This window comes from Pseudorca crassidens, chromosome 12, assembly GCF_039906515.1.
Source record: "Pseudorca crassidens isolate mPseCra1 chromosome 12, mPseCra1.hap1, whole genome shotgun sequence".
In the NCBI taxonomy this organism is placed as follows: Eukaryota; Metazoa; Chordata; class Mammalia; order Artiodactyla; family Delphinidae; genus Pseudorca; species Pseudorca crassidens.
The window spans coordinates 79278295-79299315 of record NC_090307.1 but is presented as its reverse complement, the minus strand read 5'-3'; the positions used below and the strand labels follow the sequence as shown (position 1 = coordinate 79299315).

The following is a 21021-nucleotide window of genomic DNA, read 5'->3' as shown; positions in this document are numbered from 1 at the left end:
TGTACTCTCTCTTCTTTCTCTCATTTTTATTCCAAAAGAAATTGTTTCAAAAAGAAGCTACTCAGAATTTTATGATAAAGTACAGGTTATAAAAATTAATGAATTTGAAATATAGCAAAAATATTGGCATGAGGAAAATACAGATAAACCAAGGTCAAGAGGATCTTATTAATGCCTCAAAGTATGTGTGTATAAGTGTGTGTGGGGGACACATACATAGTATTTCCTCCCAAGACATGGCAATGAAAATAGCATGGCAAGAAACTATCATCTCTGCAGTAGCTTACTGTACATGGAAATGGAGAGACATATAATATGTAATGTCTAGAATAACACCATCCAACAGAAGTGCAAGGTAAGCCACAAAGGAGGGCCACATAAGTAATTTTAAATTTTCTAATAGTTACATTAAAAAAGTAAAAAGAATCATGTGAAATTAATTTTAATAATATATTTTAACTCAGTGTATCCAAAACATTGTCATTTTTATATGTAGTCAGCGTAAAAATATTGAGATGTTTTACATTCCATTTTTGTACTAACTGTTTGGAATCTGGGGTATATTTTATACATGCAGCTCATCTCAGGTTGGATGGGGCCCATTTTGAATGCTCTGTAGCCACGTGGCTAGTGGATACTGTGTTGGACAGCATAGATCCATAATTATTCATTTGTGTATATAATAATGAAAGAAAGTGACACACAGTATCAGTGAGGTTTAGTTTAGTATCAAGTCTGTGTTAAGATAGTATTGTGTTATATTAATTAAAACAGAAGTGTTTTTCTTAGGTTTTATTGTTAACCAGTCACTTACGAATTTTTGTCTTTGAAAGCATGTCAGTTTTGAAGTATGGGTCTTTGAGGAGGCAAAATGAAAGAGTTGGACATTTTATTCTACAAGAACACTTACTGGGCTTCCCTGGTGGCGCAGTGGTTGAGAGTCCGCCTGCCGACGCAGGGGACACGGGTTCGTGCCGCGGTCCGGGAAGATCCCACATGCTGCGGAGCGGCTGGGTCCGTGAGCCATGGCCGCTGAGCCTGCGCGTCCGGAGCCTGTGCTCCACAATGGGAGAGGCCACAACAGTGAGAGGCCCGTGTACCACAAAAAACAAACAAAAACACTATTTGTGAGGGACTCTGCTAGGTGCTCTGGGCTGGGAAGAATACTGAGAAATTAGTGATGATGCTTTTGTTGGAGGGCTTCAGTCTTGTGCATAAATACTTGATGTTCAGAATAGGAGATGGTTGGTGTCCTTAATGGTGAGCTCCTGCTGAAGGGCAGTGAATCTTGAGGATAGGTGGGTATAAGTAAGTGGAGCATTGTGGGAAAGACATGTCAACTCCAGTCCATCCTGGTAGCTGTTCCCCACACTCACTTTAGTCATTTTATGGGAAGAAAATTGAACAGGCAAGCCATGTATTTCTACTTTGGAGGACCAGAATGTTTCTCTGGGTTTCTATTTTCTTTCTGCCTTACCCACTTTGAGTCCAGTTCCCTGTTTTTCATCTCAAAACTTCTTTAGGTTGATTTCTTTTCAGAAATTCATTCCCTGTGACTGAACAGCATTTCCATCTTTTTCTAATCAAACCAAAATTGGGAGGAAGGACTAATTACCGCTGACTCTCATCACTTTTTGAGTGTTTAGATGTACCTATAGCAAAGTGTTTACTTCAGTGCATACTTTATCTCATTTAATGTGCACAAAAAAATGAGGGAAATATTATTCTCATTTTGTAGATGAGGAAATTGAAGCTAGAGAGGTTAAGAGTCTTCCTGAAGAATATCTGATAATAAGAATGGTGAAGACCACTTTTTAACGTGAATCTCTGGCAGGTGGAATCTCATTTCATCCATGCTTTTTGTGTATGTTCTCTTTTACCTTTGACAAAAATTACCAAGGTGGCTGAGGCTTTGAAAACTGAGATACATAACTGTGTTAGGTAACATCAAAGAAGTTGAGCAGCCCTGAATGGAAAATGCCTTTATTACATTTCTTAGGGAAGATTTTAAAAATTTAATAAAATAATTTGAGGATAAAATTTTGTACCACAGCCCAAATATTTAATAAATTAAGGAAAGGCTATGTTTAAGTTCACTGTCATTTTAACTCAAAGTGAATTTATATAGTTTCATATTTTCCAAATACTTTGTTAATTAAGATTTGTCATGTAATATGAGTTTGAAGATTTTATGAAGCAGACTTGTGGTTTAAAATACTCCACTTACAAATTAATTTTATATTAAAATTGACCAGTAGCTGCTCTTTGGCTTGGGAAAAGGTATAGGGACTAAAAGTTAAAGATGATGAATGCATTTCAACTTTATATTTTGAATGTACTTCAACTTTATATTAAAGTCTTCAGCCTTGTTTTAAAAAAAATGTGTTGATCTGGTTGGTGCTACATCTGAAGAGCTGTTTTTCAGCCACAGAACTTATCAATTATATAGTCTGTCCAGTGGTTCTATGATAGTTTCTGGCTTGGCTTGTATCCCTAATTCTGTGAATTGTTGTAGTTCTTAAGGGTAAAATACTGTCACAGCAAGGTGACTTGAAGATCAACTTGGGGGTTGTAGGTTTTCTTCTTCTTTTCTGTCTTTTAAAAATTTTTTTCCATAGCAGCAGCAGGTACCATTTTGTCTAATGAAATCTCATACAGAATTGTATTGTAGAAAATAAATAGAAGTGCAGCTTCTCTTAATGGAAGTGAAAGTTTAGATCTGAAACCTTGCCTGTTGGCCTTGTTCTCCCCTTGTTGGCCCCTGAGGCCAAGAGAGGGTAAATTATTCAGGATTATATAATTGTTTAACTAGGAAACATGGTAAAAATCGTCTAATGCAGAGGTTCTCACCTTTCTTCTGCTCCATATCATGGAGGCTTTCCCTTCCCCCCATAAACAAAGGAAAGAAAGCAAGCCTAATGAGAATCACACATCTAGTCAAGCCTTCCCTTTTAGATGATGGAACTGAGGCCCTGAGGGAGGAAGTGACCAGACCACAGCAGCGCTGTGCTGGGAGCTCGTGGGTTGGGGAACCCAGCCCACTGCAGCTTCTCTATACAGCTCTACCTTAGACTCTAGCTCAGGTCAGAGCATGGTACAGCTATTCTTTATTAATTTCTGATTCAGAGCTGTAAGTCATATTAAGATCTGTCCAGTGGTTACTATTTACCTGTTTAAATATTGAAGTTGCTAGAAAGAGCAATGTAATTGGAAATTGGGACACCAGATATGATTCCAAATCACTGATTTGAACTTGTGGCTACAAATGTGTAAATAAATTTGCTGTACAGGACACCCCCTAGTGGCCAAATTTCACAACCGCAACTTGCATTTCATTGCATACACTCCTTAAGAATCAGTTCCTTAATGAGACACTATTAGTGATGATGGTTAACCTAATGTATATAACAATGATTTTTTTTTTAAGGTTGAGAATCACTGATCTAAGTATTTCTTAAAAGGTACTTTTTTTCCCAGCTGATTTTCAATAATTGTCTTTTGGTTCTAGATAGGATTATTAACCCTGACTATGAAGTTTCATCTCCTTAGATTTTTCAGGGAATCAGCTGTTGGAAGAAAAAATGTATGTTATGTAGACTTTGTTCACATAATTAATGTGAAGCCAAATCATAAAGCATCAAGAGGATAGTGATAAAGTTGCAGCAAAGGATAATTTCCTGCTGATGGCCTTCTTCTTAGATACTTCCATTATTAATAGTCTATTATGTAACTGATATGACCATTCAGTCAGCATTATTTCTGATGCCAACTAGAGGGCCTGGCTATGAACTAGGTTGTTTTCTTTTTTTTAGAAGTCAGGCCTGTTACAAATTTTTTTTTCTTATTTTTTATCTTTATTTTTTTAGCAGTTGCAGACCTGCAAAGGATGTTCCCCACCCCTCCTTCTTTGGAACAGCACCCTGCATTTTCTCCTGTGATGAATTATAAAGATGGAATCAGTTCAGAGACAGTGACAGCGTTAGGCATGATGGAGAGCCCTATGGTCAGTATGGTTTCAACACAGCTTACTGAATTCAAAGTGGAAGTGGAAGACGGGTTAGGAAGTCCCAAGCCAGAGGAAATAAAGGTAATTGCCAATATATTAGTTATACAAAGACAGGGTGGTTTGAAAGCAGATTTTTATACAACTTCTTTAAAATAGTATTGTCTGTATGCCATGTATGCATAAGTTCCTAAGAGTTCTCTGATTTAGGTCATGAGGTAATTATAGTGTTTTGATTAAGTTAAAATTTTGGCTTTAGCATTTTTCTATTGATCAGATAAAAGAGAAGTATTAAATTATAGTGATTTTTGTTGCTATTATGGTGTGTCCTAAAGTTGTTTACCAGCATTATCACCAGCCCCACTTTGTTGTCACAGGACTTTTCATATGTGCACAAAGTTCCAACTTTACAACCTTTTGTGGGATCCTCCATGTTTGCTCCACTGAAAATGTTGCCGAGCCAATGCCTGCTACCTCTGAAGATTCCTGATGCCTGTCTGTTTCGGCCTTCGTGGGCAATCCCTCCTAAAATTGAACAACTGCCCATGCCACCTGCAGCCACTTTCATTAGAGATGGCTACAAGTATGTGCTGGGATTGTGTCGAGTTATCTGCTGTATTTAATATGATTTTTTTTTAACATCTTTACTGGAGTATAATTGCTTTACAATGGTGTGTTAGTTTCTGCTTTATAACAAAGTGAATCAGCTATACATATAAATATATCCCCATATCTCCACCCTGTTGTGTCTCCCTCCCACCCTCCCTATCCCACCCCTCTAGGTGGTCTCAAAGCACCTAGCTGATCTCCCTGTGCTATGCGGCTGCTTCCCACTAGCTATCTGTTTTACATTTGGTAGTGTATATATGTCCATATGTCCATGCCTCTCTGTCACTTCGTCCCAGCTTACCCTTCCCCCTCCCCGTGACCTCAAGTCCATTCTCTATGTCTGTGTCTTTATTCCTGTCCTGCCCCTGGGTTCTTCAGAACCTTTTTTTTTTTTTTTAGATTCCATATATATGTGTTAGCATACAGCATTTGTTTTTCGCTTTCTGACTTCCTTCACTCTATGACAGACTCTAGGTCCATCCACCTCACTGCAAATAACTCAATTTCGTTTCTTTTTATGCCTGAGTAATGTTCCATTGTATATATGTGCCACATCTTTTTTGTTTGTTTTTTTGTTTTGTTTTAATAGTTCTATAGTGATCTTCTTTTTTAAAGTATTTATTTATTTTTACCATCTTATCCTTGCCCTGGGGCCATGCTAATCTTCTCTGTATCGTTCCAACTTTAGTATATGTGCTGCCGAAGCGAGCACTGTGCCACATCTTCTTTATCCATTCAGCTGTCGATGGACGCTTAGGTTGCTTCCTGATTTTTATCTTAACTAAATATTTACTTTAAATGATGACAGCATTTCATTTGAAACTTTCCTTTATTGGCCATTCATGTTTTTGTGCATATTATTTTCTGTTGAAAATATACGTTGAAAAATTTTCTAAACTAAATTTCATATACATGGAAAAATTAAGGTTATTTGTATAGAGAACCATGATGTTCATGGTCATTCAGTGTGAAATCAGTGTCTATCACAGAATCAAGCATTAGTTAGAGTGGGTAATATTTTTAGGGTGATGGTGGTAAGTACTTTGTTTTATATAATTTGATGATTTCAAATGTGTTTACTTAAGGCACTTTAAAATGAAGTATTCACATGATAATTTTTCTGTTACTGACACCATGTCATGTAAGAAAGCAGCAACAGAATGGTGCTATGATACGGGGGAAGGAAAAGGAAGTGTTTATTGTAGCTTAGACATGTTTCATACTGTCGCCAAAAAAGTTCTTACTGCAACAGTGTAGAATCAGTTTCCCCTTTGAGTGATAATTTCTTAATAAAATAATTTAAATTCCATAAAATAAAAAGCCACAAACTCAAATTTCTATCAGGACCAGGTAAGCAATATGTGGATGAAATGGACTGGGCAAAGCAGAAGACTTGGCACTACTGATGCTCGGCGTCATTGAGAGAGGCAGTGGGAGCGAGCAGGGTCAATGATGAACTGTTGAGAGTACACCCCTTTTAAAGGGACTTTTTTTTTTTTTTTTTTTTTTTTTTTGCTATTCAAATACAGGGAATTGGAGACCTGGAATTAAATGTGTCAATGTATTTCCGTTTTAAAAATGCTGACAGTTGCGAATTCCCTGGTGGTCCAGTGGTTAGGATTCGGTGCTTTCACTGCCTAGGGCACAGGTTCAATCCCTGGTCGGGAAACTAAGATCCTGCAAGCCATGCAGCAAGGCACACCCCCCCACCCCCCCGGCAAAAAAAAAGAAAAAGTGTTGACAGTTAATCTAGAGTTACATTCTAGGAGCTGAGAAAAATTTATGATCTAGGTCCAGTCTGTGGGCTACTTCTTTGTGACCTCATATAAATATCATCTTGATGAAATCAAGTTTAATTTTATAAACAGGCTTTATGCTTGTGTATATAAAGTCTGTATGGGAATGAAAAAGTGTGGCAGAGAAGTGGTTTAAAAGAACCTTAGACTTGGGGAAGTACAGCTATAGGGCTGTACAGTCATAGGGCTCAGATTCCTGCCTTTTTTGTTTAGTCTCTGTATGGCCTTAAATGACCGTTTTACTGGGTCTTCCCTTCTTTAAAATGGGGTTATCTTGCCCTACTTCCCACGTAAGTTTTTTTCTGAGAACTCTGAGTATTTCCACAACCACCAGCAGTGTGAAAGCATGTGTTCAAAAGCACCCTGGATGGGAGGGCCTGGCTAGTTCTCTGCTGCTCTTCTCCAGTTGTGCCCTAGCTTATTTAATCTGAGACTGGTCCAGCACAGCTAGAGCGACTAGCACACCAGGAGTTAGCAGGCCATTTGCAAGTAGTGCAACAGCTTCCGAACCCATTCCACAGCTTAATCTCTTACACACACAAGCTTCTCAAACAGTGACATGCAACCCATTGCTGTATGATGGTTTCGATAACAAATAATTTAGATCATTGTTTACATCTATCAAATCTATCATTTGCCACCCCAAAGATTCTTGGTATTCTAAACTGGTGCTGTTAATAGAACTGTCTCTGATGAAATAAGTGTTTGTATCTGCACCTTCCAGTGCGGCATCCACTACCCTTACGTTGTAGCTGTGCACCATTTGAAATGTGGCTAGTTGAGATCAAGACTGAATTTTTATTTAAGTTGATTTAAATTCATCACATGGGGGTAGTGACTACCTTACTTACTGGACAGGACAGTTCTAGGCTATGGGAAATCCTCCTGCTGTGGTCTCCATCGCCCTGGACCCCCGCTTTATCACAGAGCACACCAGCACTCACTTGATGCCTGTCGTACTTGCTATGAGCTAACTTTTCTTCCTCTTTTTCACTGTTGCGTATGCAGCCTCTAGCATGGGTTTGGTACTCAATTCATTTTTATTGAATGGGAAAAGTCAGGGTACTGTACAAGATAAACCATTTTTACTGCCTCGGGAGGAATTTTAATTATTTAGGTTTTCAGTTAATCGTCATAGTTCTTTTTGTGATCTGAACTGCATAACAATTTGGGGGTTTTGTTGAACAGAAAAATTTGAAAGGAGTCCAATTAGACTCATATTCCACACTTATTATTTTGGTCTCTGAGATAGCAATGATTGCTGATCGAGGTTTCTGGGTCATTTGTTCTCTGTACTACAAGATACCACTGTGCCTCAGATTTAACATTTCGTTGCAGTGACTGATTTGGATTTTCGGGTTGATAAGTTAGGCATAGCTGATTAAAAGTCATAAGAAAATGATTTGAAGAGCCATTACTTTATGACATTCTTCTTTCAAATTATAAGTGAATAAATACGTACTTTATTGGAGGAACATTAGTTTAAGCACAGTATTAACAGATTTCAGAAGAATTTTAAGTATTTAAAAAATCTATTTCTTTTGATACCTTCTAACTGGAAAGAATAATCCTGCGCTGTTTTACATGTTCATCTAAGAATATATGTCAAGAAAATTTTATTACAATAATAAAATAGCAGAACATTGCAGACACTGTTTTGTTTTCCATGTGGCTCTTCCAAAAAGAAGTCGCTGCTTATGAGAAAATAGGTAGCACAGTGTGATCAGTCTCTGGGAGCTAAAAATAATTGTGCTATATAATGCATGACATATTGAAAAATAAAAAAATGAACGAATTGCCTACCACCCTCCAGAAATCTGTTAGAAGTTTGGAAACTGTGATGCAATATCTATACTTCTGGGCAGCTACTTAACTAATACTAAGTCCTTTTAGCAGCATGTGTAGTATTTGTATTAATTGTAATATAGTACTGGCCAGTGGGTTTCCTAAAATAGAATTCCCTCATAGTCACTCATTACTATAAAAATGGCTAGCCTAGATAGGACTACATTTTGGAAATTAGAAAAATGTTAAATTTTCATGTGCATTTGATTATAACTACTTTAGAATCATATGTAGATTATAGCCTCAGAGAACAAGTACACTGGCAGAATTTCAATTTCAAAAAATGACAAAAATGTAATTGCAAATTAGATGGAAATTTCATCCTATGGTCTTCTAGCTACTTTGGCATCTGAGCTCAAGTGTTAAAGTTCTATTTAGTAGTTATAGGTTTTCAAAACTACATTGCCCAAATCCAGCATCATGTTTTCTTGTAAAAGTAGTTACAGTTCCCTCAAAAGATTAAGATGAGGCTTAATAGAAAACTGAATAAACCAAGTGATAACGTGCATAAATAGGAAATGCACAGGCCAGGTTGGGGTGATTATGTGTGTATTCCAGCACCTGTGACCGGCCTCCCGTTCTCACTTGGTGCTGTCTCTTTGTTGCAGTAATGTGCCTAGTGTCGGGAGCCTAGCAGATCCAGATTATCTGAACACACCACAGATGAACACCCCGGTGACGCTGAACAGCGCTGCCCCAGCCAGCAACAGTGGAGCAGGAGTTTTGCCATCTCCAGCAACCCCTCGCTTCTCTGTCCCCACACCACGAACCCCCAGGACCCCAAGAACTCCCAGAGGAGGGGGCACTGCCAGTGGTCAAGGGTCTGTTAAATATGACAGCACCGATCAGGGGTCACCAGCCTCTACCCCCTCTACCACACGGCCTCTTAATTCTGTGGAGCCCGCCACCATGCAGCCAATTCCTGAAGCTCACAGTCTCTATGTGACTCTGATTCTTTCTGATTCCGTGATGAATATCTTTAAAGACAGAAACTTTGACAGCTGTTGCATCTGTGCCTGCAACATGAACATCAAAGGGGCGGATGTTGGGCTTTACATCCCCGATTCTTCCAATGAGGACCAGTACCGCTGTACCTGTGGGTTTAGTGCGATCATGAATCGCAAACTTGGTTACAATTCGGGACTCTTCCTGGAAGATGAGTTGGATATTTTTGGGAAGAATTCTGATATTGGTCAGGCTGCCGAAAGGCGCTTAATGATGTGTCAGACCACCTTCCTTCCGCAGATGGAAGGAGCCAGAAAATCCCAGGAGCCACCGATAAGCCTTCTCCTCCTCCTGCAGAATCAACATACACAACCTTTTGCTTCACTGAGTTTCCTGGACTACATTTCCTGTAACAATCGCCAAACTCTTCCCTGTGTGAGCTGGAGTTACGACCGGGTGCAAGCAGATAATAATGATTACTGGACGGAATGCTTTAATGCCTTGGAGCAGGGTCGGCAGTATGTGGATAATCCCACAGGTGGCAAAGTGGATGAAGCGCTAGTGAGAAGTGCCACTGTGCACTCTTGGCCTCATAGCAATGGTAGGTTTCCCAGAATACAAATTTGCTTTGAAAATTGTCTTGGTGTGATGACAACTTGCAAACTTTCTTTGTTATATATGACAAAATTTTAAATTTCATTTATTAAAAAATAGACATAACTAAAGTGAGAGCTATCTTGATATCACCCTAAAGTTAAGAACGGGGAGATGTTTTATATTGAAACACATTTGGAGAAGAGTAATTATTTTGTGGAAAAAAAGTTGTCTAGATTATACAAACTGATAATTTGCATACCCTTTCATGTTTAAGTCTATGTATTCTTCTGGGTCGAGTTTCCATGATACTTCTTCCAGGAAGCCTTCTATCCATTTACCAGAGTATTTTCTCTTTCCTCTGATTTCCCAGCATTTTGTGTCTCTGGTAACAATGATCACATTTTACTTTGCATTGTGGTTACTGGGGCACGTCACTGTCTTAAAAACTCCAGTTGATAGGGCTTCCCTGGTGGCGCGGTGGTTGAGAGTCCGCCTGCCGATGCAGGGGACACGGGTTCGTGCCCCAGTCCGGGAGGATCCCACATGCCGCGGAGCGGCTGGGCCCGTGAGCCATGGCCGCTGAGCCTGCGCGTCCGGAGCCTGTGCTCCGCAATGGGAGAGGCCACAACAGTGAGAGGCCCGTGTACCAGGAAAAAAAAAAAAACAAAAAAAAAAACTCCAGTTGATAAACGTCTTTGGAGTTGGGCTGTAAGAGTGCTGAGCAGCCTTGCTGTTCCCTTTCCTTATTGATTCACTATCTATGCTATAATGTGTCCTGAAGGGATACAATGGTGAATGAAAGGGACAAGGTACCTGCCCTCAGGGACTTTCTAATCTATTTTGGAAAATGGATAAGCCTTCTCCTCCATCCTCCAATTAAATAATATGCTTATTTAATTATTCGAATCAAATAAATAAATAAGCATATTATTACAAACCATTATAAGTGATGAAAGCACGGTAGGTCAGGGGACACTTCCTTGAAGAAGCAGTAACATTTGAGATCCCAACGATGAGTACAGGTTAACTGGGTGACGAGGGAGGGGGCGGGGAGCCGTGTCCCAGGCAGAGGAGGGGCGAGTGCAATGGCCCAGCGTTATGTAGAGCGTGGGGCCTTCAGAGAACTCAGAGAAGCCTAGAGACCAGCAGCGCTAGCTTGTCAAGAGCCTTTTGAGACATGCTGGGCACTGGGTCTTCATCCGAAGAGTCTCAAGTCAATGATGGGTTTTACGAAGAGACATTGACATCAGATTTGTATAGTTAGGAAAAAATCTACTCTATAAGGTGGACTGTGGATTAGAAAATGGCGAGAATGGATTTGAGGAGACTGAGAAGTTCCTGCAGTAGATGAAATAAGAAACAGTAGCTTGGCTTAGTGTCCTAGCAAAGGAGATGGAAAAGAAGTGGAAACAGTCAAGAGATGTTTGGGAAGTATTATTGCAGGACTTGGAAATGGGTTGGATTTGGGGGATCAGGGAGAGTGAGATATTAAGGAAGACACCCAGGTTTTTGACATGTATACCTGGACGGACAGTGGTGTCGTTCAAAGACAAGTGTACTGGGAGCTTCCCTGGTGACACATTGGTTAAGAGTCTGCCTGCCAATGCAGGGGACACTGGTTCGATCCCTGGTCCGGGAAGATCCCACATGCCGTGGAGCAACTAGGCCCATGCACCGCAACTGCTGAGCCTGTGCTCTAGAGCCCGCGAGCCTAGAGCCTGTGCCCCGCAACAAGAGAAGCCACCACAATGAGAAGCCCGCGCACCGCACCGAAGGGTAGACCCTACTTGCCACAGCTAGAGAAAGCCCGCACACAGCAACAAAGACCCAACACAGCCAAAAATAAATAAAATTATTTTAAAAAGATGAGTGTACTGGAGGAATATCAGGTCTGGGGAGAAAGGTCATAAATTGAGTTTTGGAAGTTTTAAAGATTTCTCTTGAGATATCCAGGTAGAGGTGTCAAGTAGACACTTGGGACTTCATGACCTGGAGCGCAGGGGAAAGGGAGTATATGGCACGTAGATGATAACTCAAGTCAGGGGCTCGGAGGAGGAGGAGAGCTCACTGGGGAGGAGGACTGTATGGAAAGAGCGGAGGGCCTGGGACAGAGCTTTACTGAGTTCTGCCATGTAACCAAGTTTCATGAACGAGAGCGTGGTCAACAGGCATTCAGATTCAGCCAGGCTTTTAAGATAAGGATTAAACCAGTCTTTTGACCATGGTAAGAGCTGTTTCTGTAGACAGGTGGGAGCAGAGGCCAAGCTGGAGGAGTCTATGTGTGAAAGAAACATGGACCCTGCTTCAGAATAGTCGTCAGTCTTGCAGGGGAGAAGGTTAGATAAGCAAGGAGACTTCTTGGAGGTGGAGACTCCTGAGGAAGTATTTCAAGGGTTATACTCATTTTTATAACTGCTTAGGTTTAAGTAGAGTACCTTATACTTAGCAGGCCTTTAATTAATGTCTGCTGCATGAATTTATGAATTAAAGTCTTGCCCCTAAAGAATTGTGGGTGATTATCTTAGGTGGCTTCTTTTACTAGGCAGTGGCCTTCAGGTAGAAAAGCAGTCTGTGTGGGTGGATCAGTAGTGGCATCTTTGGATATGAAGAATAGCACATTTTTTTGTAGGCGAGATGTGGGTTCCAAATTCAGATGCTTAAAACTACCAGACAGATAATGTAAATGAATGATGTGAAGATCCAGGTTTGCAAAAGGCAATGACCTAAATTGTGTCGTTTCGCAACATACTTTCTATTTTGTATGCACAGGAATAGAGTTCACAAAGAATTACTTCTACTTTTATTTTTCTCTAACCTGTGGTTCTCTTGGTGTGTCATTTTCCTACTTCTGTTAGAGCCATGGGTACAAGAGGTACTTTACTTTTTCCTTTCCTATAAGAAGAAAAGAAGCACAGGCTTGAAGATCAAGGTGATAAATGCTGCTTCAGTCTCAGACCAGCTGGGGTGGGGGGAGGCGCGGGGGGAGCGTCAAGAACTGTCTGAAGGGGACAGCTACTCCTTGGCTCCAAGTGGTGGTCATCCAGGAATATGATGGCCTCAGCCCCAGGGCTGTCAGGCAGTTTTCCAGTTTTTCAAGAGAAGCTGGAAATCCAGATTTGCATATGAAATTTCCTGAGAAATTCGTTCCAGATTGAAAAACAAAAACTCTGTGCCATCAAGTTGCAGCCTGTGTTTGATGTGGGGACACATCTAAAAATGTCTTAAGACCCCCTTAAGCACCCTGTGGTTCAGATTTAGTTGGTAAATAAACCACAGATTTCCATCCATGCCACTTTCCTAATCAGCTGGAAAAGCAAGAGGAATGAAAGGTCTTTAGGAACCCAGCTGTGCAGATTCATAGCTGACCATCTCCAGCTTAAGTAGTTCTTTCTTCAGATCTTTTTGAGAATTTGACGAGCATTATGGACCTTCTCCCTTGGGGTAAAATACACCTATGCTCATGCATGCATATGCAGTGTGGGGTGGAGTTTCAGAGGTTTTTCAAATTCTAGGTTAAGAAACCCTCTTGCAGGAAGAACATGTTCTGAAACCATGAATCTCCTACCTTCCTCTCTGTACAGATGAATTTCAGGCCTGTCAATGCCTCTGCCCTGTTTTCATGTGCCTCTGCCTGTGTAGAAGGTCATCTTTCTCTTTATGCATTCTGTATTTTGTGAAAATATTTTCATTAAGAGCAGTTTTTAAAGTTTTTAAAAGCTTCAAGTTCCTTTTTCCCACTCATCATATAATCAAAACATGGATTTTTGTAAATAAAAGTAATTAAGAAACTAAAAGTAAGAAACAATAATTAAGAAATTTTTGCCGCTCTCTTTTCTTAAGAACAACCTTGGAAACAAGTCTGTATGATTTTTAAAAGTCAGGCCTATCTACCTTTCCACTTTTAGGCAGTCCTGTAGTTAACCTCTTTTATATAGAGTAAACTATTTTCCCTTTTATTATTTCCAATAATAAATGATAAACTATCTTCTACTTTAGAAGATTGTCTTTCCTCTTGACTCCTAAGTCGGGTATTTTAGAATCTACTGTAAGTAGACCCTGCTGCCAGTGATGTCTCTGTCGTGGAGTATAACTGAGGTCCACAATGATGGCAAGAAGAGGAGTGTGCCAGCCCCCCTTTATGATTTCCCTTCCTTTTCATTTCATTTCTCTTCCAGTGCTGGACATCAGCATGCTCTCCTCCCAAGATGTGGTCCGTATGCTGTTGTCCCTGCAGCCCTTTCTCCAAGACGCCATCCAGAAGAAGCGCACGGGCAGGACCTGGGAGAATATCCAGCACGTGCAGGGACCACTCACCTGGCAGCAGTTCCACAAAATGGCAGGACGGGGAACCTACGGTAGAATCCTTCCCCTGTTTAAATTCCTTCAGATTTTTGTTCTATGAAAAGCAGCTTTAGTTACTGTCAAGTCCTTCCCTCACTGACAAAATAGAACCTTTTTCCTCCTGACTATTAAGTTTTATAATCTGCCTGTTTTCCAGTAGTCAGTTTTGGAGATAATTTTTCTAAATGTCTTTGGCATAATCAAGGTCAGTGGGGCAAATAATCCCTAAATAGACCATTTGTTAGGGTCTCCTTATCTTCATGGTCCTCACTGCATTTTCATCTGGATGAACTTCTGAACTAGTTCTGTCAACTTCTTCATAGTCAGGATTATAGTGCTTATCTTAAAGGAAATGACATAGTGCTGTTTGGAAAACTAACTTTAACCTGCTCTAGTCTGCTCTCTGATCTTACTGAAACTTTATAAGCATGTTCTGACTCATTTAATTAAGGTTCTTCATCAGGGGCCATTTAATTAGAGGATTTGAAGAGTACTTTTAAGAGTATCATGTCAACCTACAATAAAATTTCTGATGCCAGAAATAAGACTAATGCACCAGAGAATTCTCAGTTGTCGAGGTTGTGGGAAACAGACCCTGAAGCACTTTCCTAAACTGCAATCTTGTTTTAGGTTCTGAAGAATCTCCTGAGCCGTTGCCCATCCCCACTCTGCTGGTAGGCTATGACAAGGACTTCCTCACCATCTCGCCATTCTCCTTGCCATTTTGGGAGAGGCTGTTGTTGGACCCATACGGGGGCCACCGTGATGTTGCCTATATTGTGGTGTGTCCAGAAAATGAGGCCTTGCTCGAAGGAGCCAAAACTTTTTTCAGGGACTTGAGCGCTGTATATGAGGTGAGAAGGATATGAAAGATGAAAATTGTTTGTATGATACAAGTCCTCAGGTTGTTTCTAGTTATGACTAAATTTTAAAGAACAAATATTTTCAAAGTAGGACTCAAAGAAAATTTTCACATAGTTGGAGGATGAAGAAAAGGATTACATTGGCAAGTTTTTCAAGGAGTACATTGCTTTCCCATCTTAGCTTTTATATTTTATTAGATTTAAAGATTTTCCTCTACCAGCCTTACCACCCATCTTAAAGTCCCGTCAGCTGATTTTTCCCCATTTATGTGCTCAAGTTTAAAAGTATTACTCACCAGGGGATAGTGGTTGTTCAGAAGATGAGCTTTATGAAAAGAAAGCACATCTACTCTTGGGGCGGGTGGGTGGGGGGAGTTCCTGAAAACAGTATAAAAATGTTTAGCTTGAAAATTTCTGAATCATAATAAGTTTAATGACTCATGTCCCTGTTTTATTTAACACTCCATTCATCTTAATACTAAAATTTTGGTACAGATTAATAATGTGATAACCATAGTAATATATAAGCCACTTAGATAATTTTATATATTTAGTACATAAATCCTGTTACTTTTGAAAAATTAGAATCATGTCTGTCTTTGAAGAGTTAGTGCCACATTTCTTCTGCTAAAGTACATAGACATAAGGTTTTTGTACCTTATACTTCTGTTATCTTTATATTTGACAAGAATAAATGAAATTACTATTTATAAAGTATTTAGAGCTGCGACAGGCATATTATAAGCATTACAAAAGTGTTTGCTAAATAAGATGCCAAGTTGAATTTCAAAAATACTCCATAACGGAACATTCACTATCTATAAGTGTATGAGTACACACGAAATAGTAAACTTACATGTTGCTACCAAGAAGTGAGAAGATGCTAAAGTATGAGATAATGGCATCAATTAAGCCACTGAAGGAAATCCTTGGATACAGTAATTTCTAAACAGTGCCTGGTTCATGATGCCTAATAATATTAAATCATAATCACCCTAACACAGAAAACTTGTCTAAGCAATCTTAAAGCCCAGCCTTACTTTTGAGTGAAGCTTTCAACATAAGTTCCAAAACATAAAAGGACTGCCAGATCATTTTAGGATTGCTCTTTTGGGAGTAATGCGTACCTGCTTCAGAAGAGTGTACACTAGAGAATTTTCAGGGGCTTGGTAAGCCTCCTGTTCATCAACTCTAGTTCTGCTGGTGAACAGGTAGCTAGGTAGCTTACTTTGTGCAGGTATATTAATTCTCTGCCATAAGCACCCATTTAATGTCCTGCACGTCAGTAACAGAATCTCATTGTGCTAAAACAACTATTTACTTTTAAAAAGTGATCAGCATATCCACTGTTTCCGTGGCCTTTGCTATTGGTGATCTCCAAATGTCTGTAACAATGTAACAGATGGCCCATAAAATTTTAATGTTATCTTATGGGAGAACATCATAAGTCGGGATTACTTAAGAGGTTTTAGTGGACATATGTCTCAGTCAGCCTAAGTAGGCAGGAATCTGGTTAATTCTTTATTTGACCATTAGCAATCAGGTAGTGCTCAGCAATCTTCCCTTGTGCTGGAGGAAGTGGTTGGGGTGAAGAAACATTCATTTTTCTTTAAAAGAAACAATTTTCCTTAGAGAGCCTAGTCCAGGTTTTGGAGAGACAGAGAACAGTTTCAGGTACATTATAATTACCAGAAGGGACCAGCATATAATGTTGGTTTGGTTGCGTGTGGTAACGCTAAAAGACAAAGGAAAATGCTTCCATGTGTATGGTCAAGGATCTCTGTGGTAACGACGTGTACTGAACGAAGGAGTGGTTCCTGTTGTAAACGGTGATCTGTTTTGTGCCATCAGATGTGTAGGCTTGGGCAGCACAAGCCTATCTGCAAAGTGCTGCGCGACGGGATCATGCGCGTGGGGAAGACCGTGGCGCAGAAGCTGGCGGAAGAGCTTGTGAGCGAGTGGTTTAACCAGCCGTGGGGCAGCGAGGAGAGTGACAATCATTCCAGACTCAAACTTTATGCGCAAGTTTGCCGCCATCACCTAGGTAAATGGGGATGTATTTGGCAAAGTAGAATTTGAGAAATAGCAAATCATTCCCCCTGCTCCCTATTAGACATGCCACATTATACTTCTTTTGTCTCGGGAAATGTTAGTGTTCCATTACTGTATTTATTTAGGTCTAATTTTTGCATTCTAAGTAGTTAAATGCTAATTTTTATGTGCATGTATATTCTTTAAAAGCTATTTACAGTAGCCTAAGGAAGTCATATCTAATTTACTCCACATTTCGAAAATGTAGCAGCATGACTTGGTATTAACTGCTTTATTTTAACCCAGATTCCCAAGAGAATCTTAGATGCTTACATAAGCCTTACGCACATAGGAGCATAATATACCATGATGGCTGTAGAATATACGGCCTCTCCGTTTTCAGTGAATGCGTATGGAATCAGTCTGAAAGGCAAATGTTACAAATGACTGATTTTCTCCTCTCCCCTGCCCCCCCCAAATAAGGCTCTTCCCCAGAATTTATAATAAGTAACTCCATGTTTATTTCCATGTTTACAGAACATAGAAGCTTATGTTCAGTGGTAGAGATAGCATTTTGGGTGTCATAGAGTAATGCAACCTGGAAGCATAATTTTTTTTAAAGTGACTATTCTAAATATCTGCTTCAGCCAGACACTGCAGAACATCCCTAAAGTCACCTCTCTGCGTGTACACTTTCAGCACCTTATCTAGCCACTCTGCAGCTCGACAGCAGCCTGTTGATACCACCTAAGTACCAGACCCCACCAGCAGCAGCACAGGGACAAGCTACACCTGGGAATGCGGGGCCTTTAGCTTCAAATCCAGGATCGGCAGCCCCCTCAGCTGGCAGTGCATTTAATCCCACCTCCAATGGCAGTTCTGTGAACCCGGCAGCAAGTAGCTCCGCATCTGGTTCCTCTGTGCCACCAGCCTCGACATCTGCCTCTGCTCCCATTATTAACCAGATAAGCACTACCTCTTCTTCAGGATTCAGTGGTAGTGTCGGAGCGCAGAACCCCAGCGCTGGGGCCAGCTCTGCAGAGAGAACGCAAGGGAACATAGGCTGTGGTGGAGACACTGAGCCTGGGCAGAGCTCCTCTCAGCCCTCACAGGATGGACAGGAAAGGTACGGTACTCTGACCAAGACGAGTGGCTTCAGCTCGGACCCCTTGTCTACTCTTCCTCTGCACCCCCAGCCCCCTCGACTTCATGAGTCTCTAAACCTTGTAAAGGGTGGTATTTCTCTTCTTCCCTCCAGAGAGTAACAACTGTCAGTCTATAGTTCAGTGTTAAGAAATTTGAGAACTTCTTATAAACTTACTATATTACTAGTATAATGGTAATATATACTTACTAATTAATATACTTAATGTAATTAATATTACTGTTAATACTCTTATTATATGAACATAATATATGGATAATAGTAATAGTAAGCTCTTACTATTAACGTAACAGCATTATAAAACATCTTTGTAGAATGAAGCCACGGTGTGGTGGGGGGGAGTTAAAAAAAGAGATCTCATTTTAGAGGAGCATGTTGTTGTTTTCCATCCATCTGGATGCTAACTGATTTGGTTTGCCTTCATTTTGGTACATATTAATGTTGCATTTAATCTGTAATCATTGTCCAGGAGTCAGTGTGCTCTGGAATTGATTTATTTTGTATAATTTATATTTATGTTGTGCATCTCATAAGTGACTCTCTCTGCAGTGTTACAGAAAGGGAGAGGATAGGAATTCCCACGGAGCCTGACTCTGCAGACAGCCAAGCCTACCCTCCAGCTGTTGTCATTTACATGGTGGACCCCTTCACTTACACCGCAGAGGAAGACTCCACTTCTGGAAATTTTTGGCTGTTGAGTTTGATGCGCTGCTACACAGAAATGCTGGATAATTTACCTGAGCATATGAGAAATTCTTTCATTCTCCAGGTAACTATTTGCAAGTTTATTTTTTACATTGTTGTTTTTATGAAAGTAAACAGGTTCATGATTTTTTAAAAAATTGTATGTATTAGAAAAAAGTATTCTTAATTCTGCCTTTTAGATTCAGCCATTATTAGCATTTTGGTGTTTTTCTAGCCTCTTTTCTGTGTTTGTTTACACAATTGACCATACTTTTCACATAATTTTTAGTCTTTTTGTACTTAAAGTTATTCATGAATATTTTTCCACCTTATTTAAAATTCTCACCAAGCAGCATATTTTTTATAGACTGCATATTTTCCATGTGTATCTGTTTCTCTACAGTTAGATATAATTACTTTTTTTTTTTTTTTTTTACCTTTTCACTGTTACAAATACAACTATAAGGTGGTCCAGTGGTTGGGACTCTGTGCCTCCAATTCCGGGGCCTGGGTTCAATCCCTGGTCGGAGAACTAAGGTCCCACAAGCTGCACAGCATGACCAATAAATAAATAAGTAAATGAATGAATAAATAAATAAATAAAGCCATAATAAACATCTTCAGGTATAATCTTTCACATTTCAAGTAATTTCTTACAGTGGATTCTTTGATAAAGATACTGATAAATAATGCCAGATTCCTCTCTCAAAATGTTATAGTTATTTACATTTCTTTCAGGAGTGAAGGAGCATGCCCATTTTCAGTGCACCCTTGCCAGTTTTATAGTGTAATAATTTTTAAAAATTTATAATTTAATAGGTGAAAAATGATGTCTTGGGTGTTTGGATTCTTGTTTTTCTGTCACTTTAACTCAAGCTATTATAGAATTAAAAGATTGAAATTAAAGCTACCAGTATAGTTTGTTGATAGTTTTTCATTGATTTGAAGTTTGTGCCTCAGATGACTAGACAATAATTCCAAAGATGCCATGCATACTATGCGTATAACCTTACAAAAGTGAGAAGTATATTTAAAAGCAAGTTTTTAAATTTAGGGGCATGGCAACAATAAATTGATAATTTATCTCTAAAATGGGAACAGGGTAATTTCTAAGTGACAGTGTAACTTGACCAGCAGAGTGACACCTCTTCTTAAATTGCTGGTATATTTGGAATATAGGACTTTATGTCACTGAAAGGAATTAAGATTGAATTATACTATGTTTGGCATTTCTGTATTTTAAAACTAAAGTTGCATCCCCCATTCAAGTAAAGAATTCATACCATTTCATTTTCGAACTGCCTTGTTAGCATATTAGATCTCTATTTCTTGTTTTATTTGTATTTGTGTCTGTAGATTGTGCCTTGCCAGTACATGCTGCAGACAATGAAGGATGAACAAGTTTTCTACATTCAATACTTGAAGTCCATGGCATTTTCAGTGTACTGCCAGTGCAGGCGACCTCTGCCTACACAGATACACATTAAATCCCTCACAGGATTTGGGCCTGCCGCCAGCATTGAGATGACTCTCAAGAACCCAGAGGTAGGTAGCAGCAACAGGGCAGAAATTTGCAAAAAGACTACTTTTATGCTAAAGATGCAAACCAGGAGAGTTGCTTGCTTGGTTGGTCTTCTACCTTTATTATAAGAGTGGTAGGTTTCTTTAATCCTTAAGTTGAAATAGAGGAGATACTTCTCTGAACTTGTATAATTTTTTGAGAAAAGAGGCAAGCAAACTCTTGCCATTTTTTGATGTAAGACCTAAGGCAACAATACACTTATCCCTTTTACTTATGAAAGTTCAGTTTTCCTATATTTATTTTGTTCATCATTGTTTGAAGCTAATTTGTGTCTTAAATCACTCTCCACCTTCCCCAGCTCATTTTGTTCCCTTGGAACAGCCGCTGTGTATGTGTTTACTCTGCACAGGCCCCACATTTTCTGATGCTTTCTCCTCCCCTTGTCTCAGTGCTTCTGTATGTAAATGAACGCTTCTGCTCTCCATCTTTGTAAACCTGTTTCCCACAGATAAGTACCTCAGGGGGAATTCTAAAACACCAAAGCAAAACATGTTTTAAACAGAAGTTGTACACTTCTTTTGTTTTACTAATCACCTTATCCTGAAGGTAGATATACAGGG

At 39.6% G+C, this 21021-nt stretch overlaps 1 protein-coding gene and 1 non-coding gene across 6 annotated transcripts in view; one reads left to right on the top strand and one right to left on the bottom strand.

Annotated features, from left to right (window-relative positions):
- MED13L (mediator complex subunit 13L) overlaps positions 1-21021 on the top strand; it is a 297225-nt gene that overhangs the window by 256995 nt on the left and 19209 nt on the right. For 4 of the 5 annotated variants that reach the window (XM_067700701.1, XM_067700706.1, XM_067700704.1 and 1 more), the window contains 9 exons: positions 3867-4087; positions 4381-4586; positions 8862-9799; positions 13971-14150; positions 14767-14990; positions 16851-17043; positions 17730-18156; positions 18745-18964; positions 20236-20424. In XM_067700701.1, coding sequence (XP_067556802.1) covers positions 3867-4087; positions 4381-4586; positions 8862-9799; positions 13971-14150; positions 14767-14990; positions 16851-17043; positions 17730-18156; positions 18745-18964; positions 20236-20424 — 2798 coding nt within the window. The remainder of the gene's footprint in view (positions 1-3866; positions 4088-4380; positions 4587-8861; positions 9800-13970; positions 14151-14766; positions 14991-16850; positions 17044-17729; positions 18157-18744; positions 18965-20235; positions 20425-21021) is intronic. The other variant, XM_067700702.1, reaches the window with a different exon arrangement.
- LOC137204255 (U6 spliceosomal RNA) lies at positions 5223-5324 on the bottom strand. Its single transcript, XR_010933492.1, has one exon. It is a non-coding gene; the product is annotated as a U6 spliceosomal RNA (small nuclear RNA).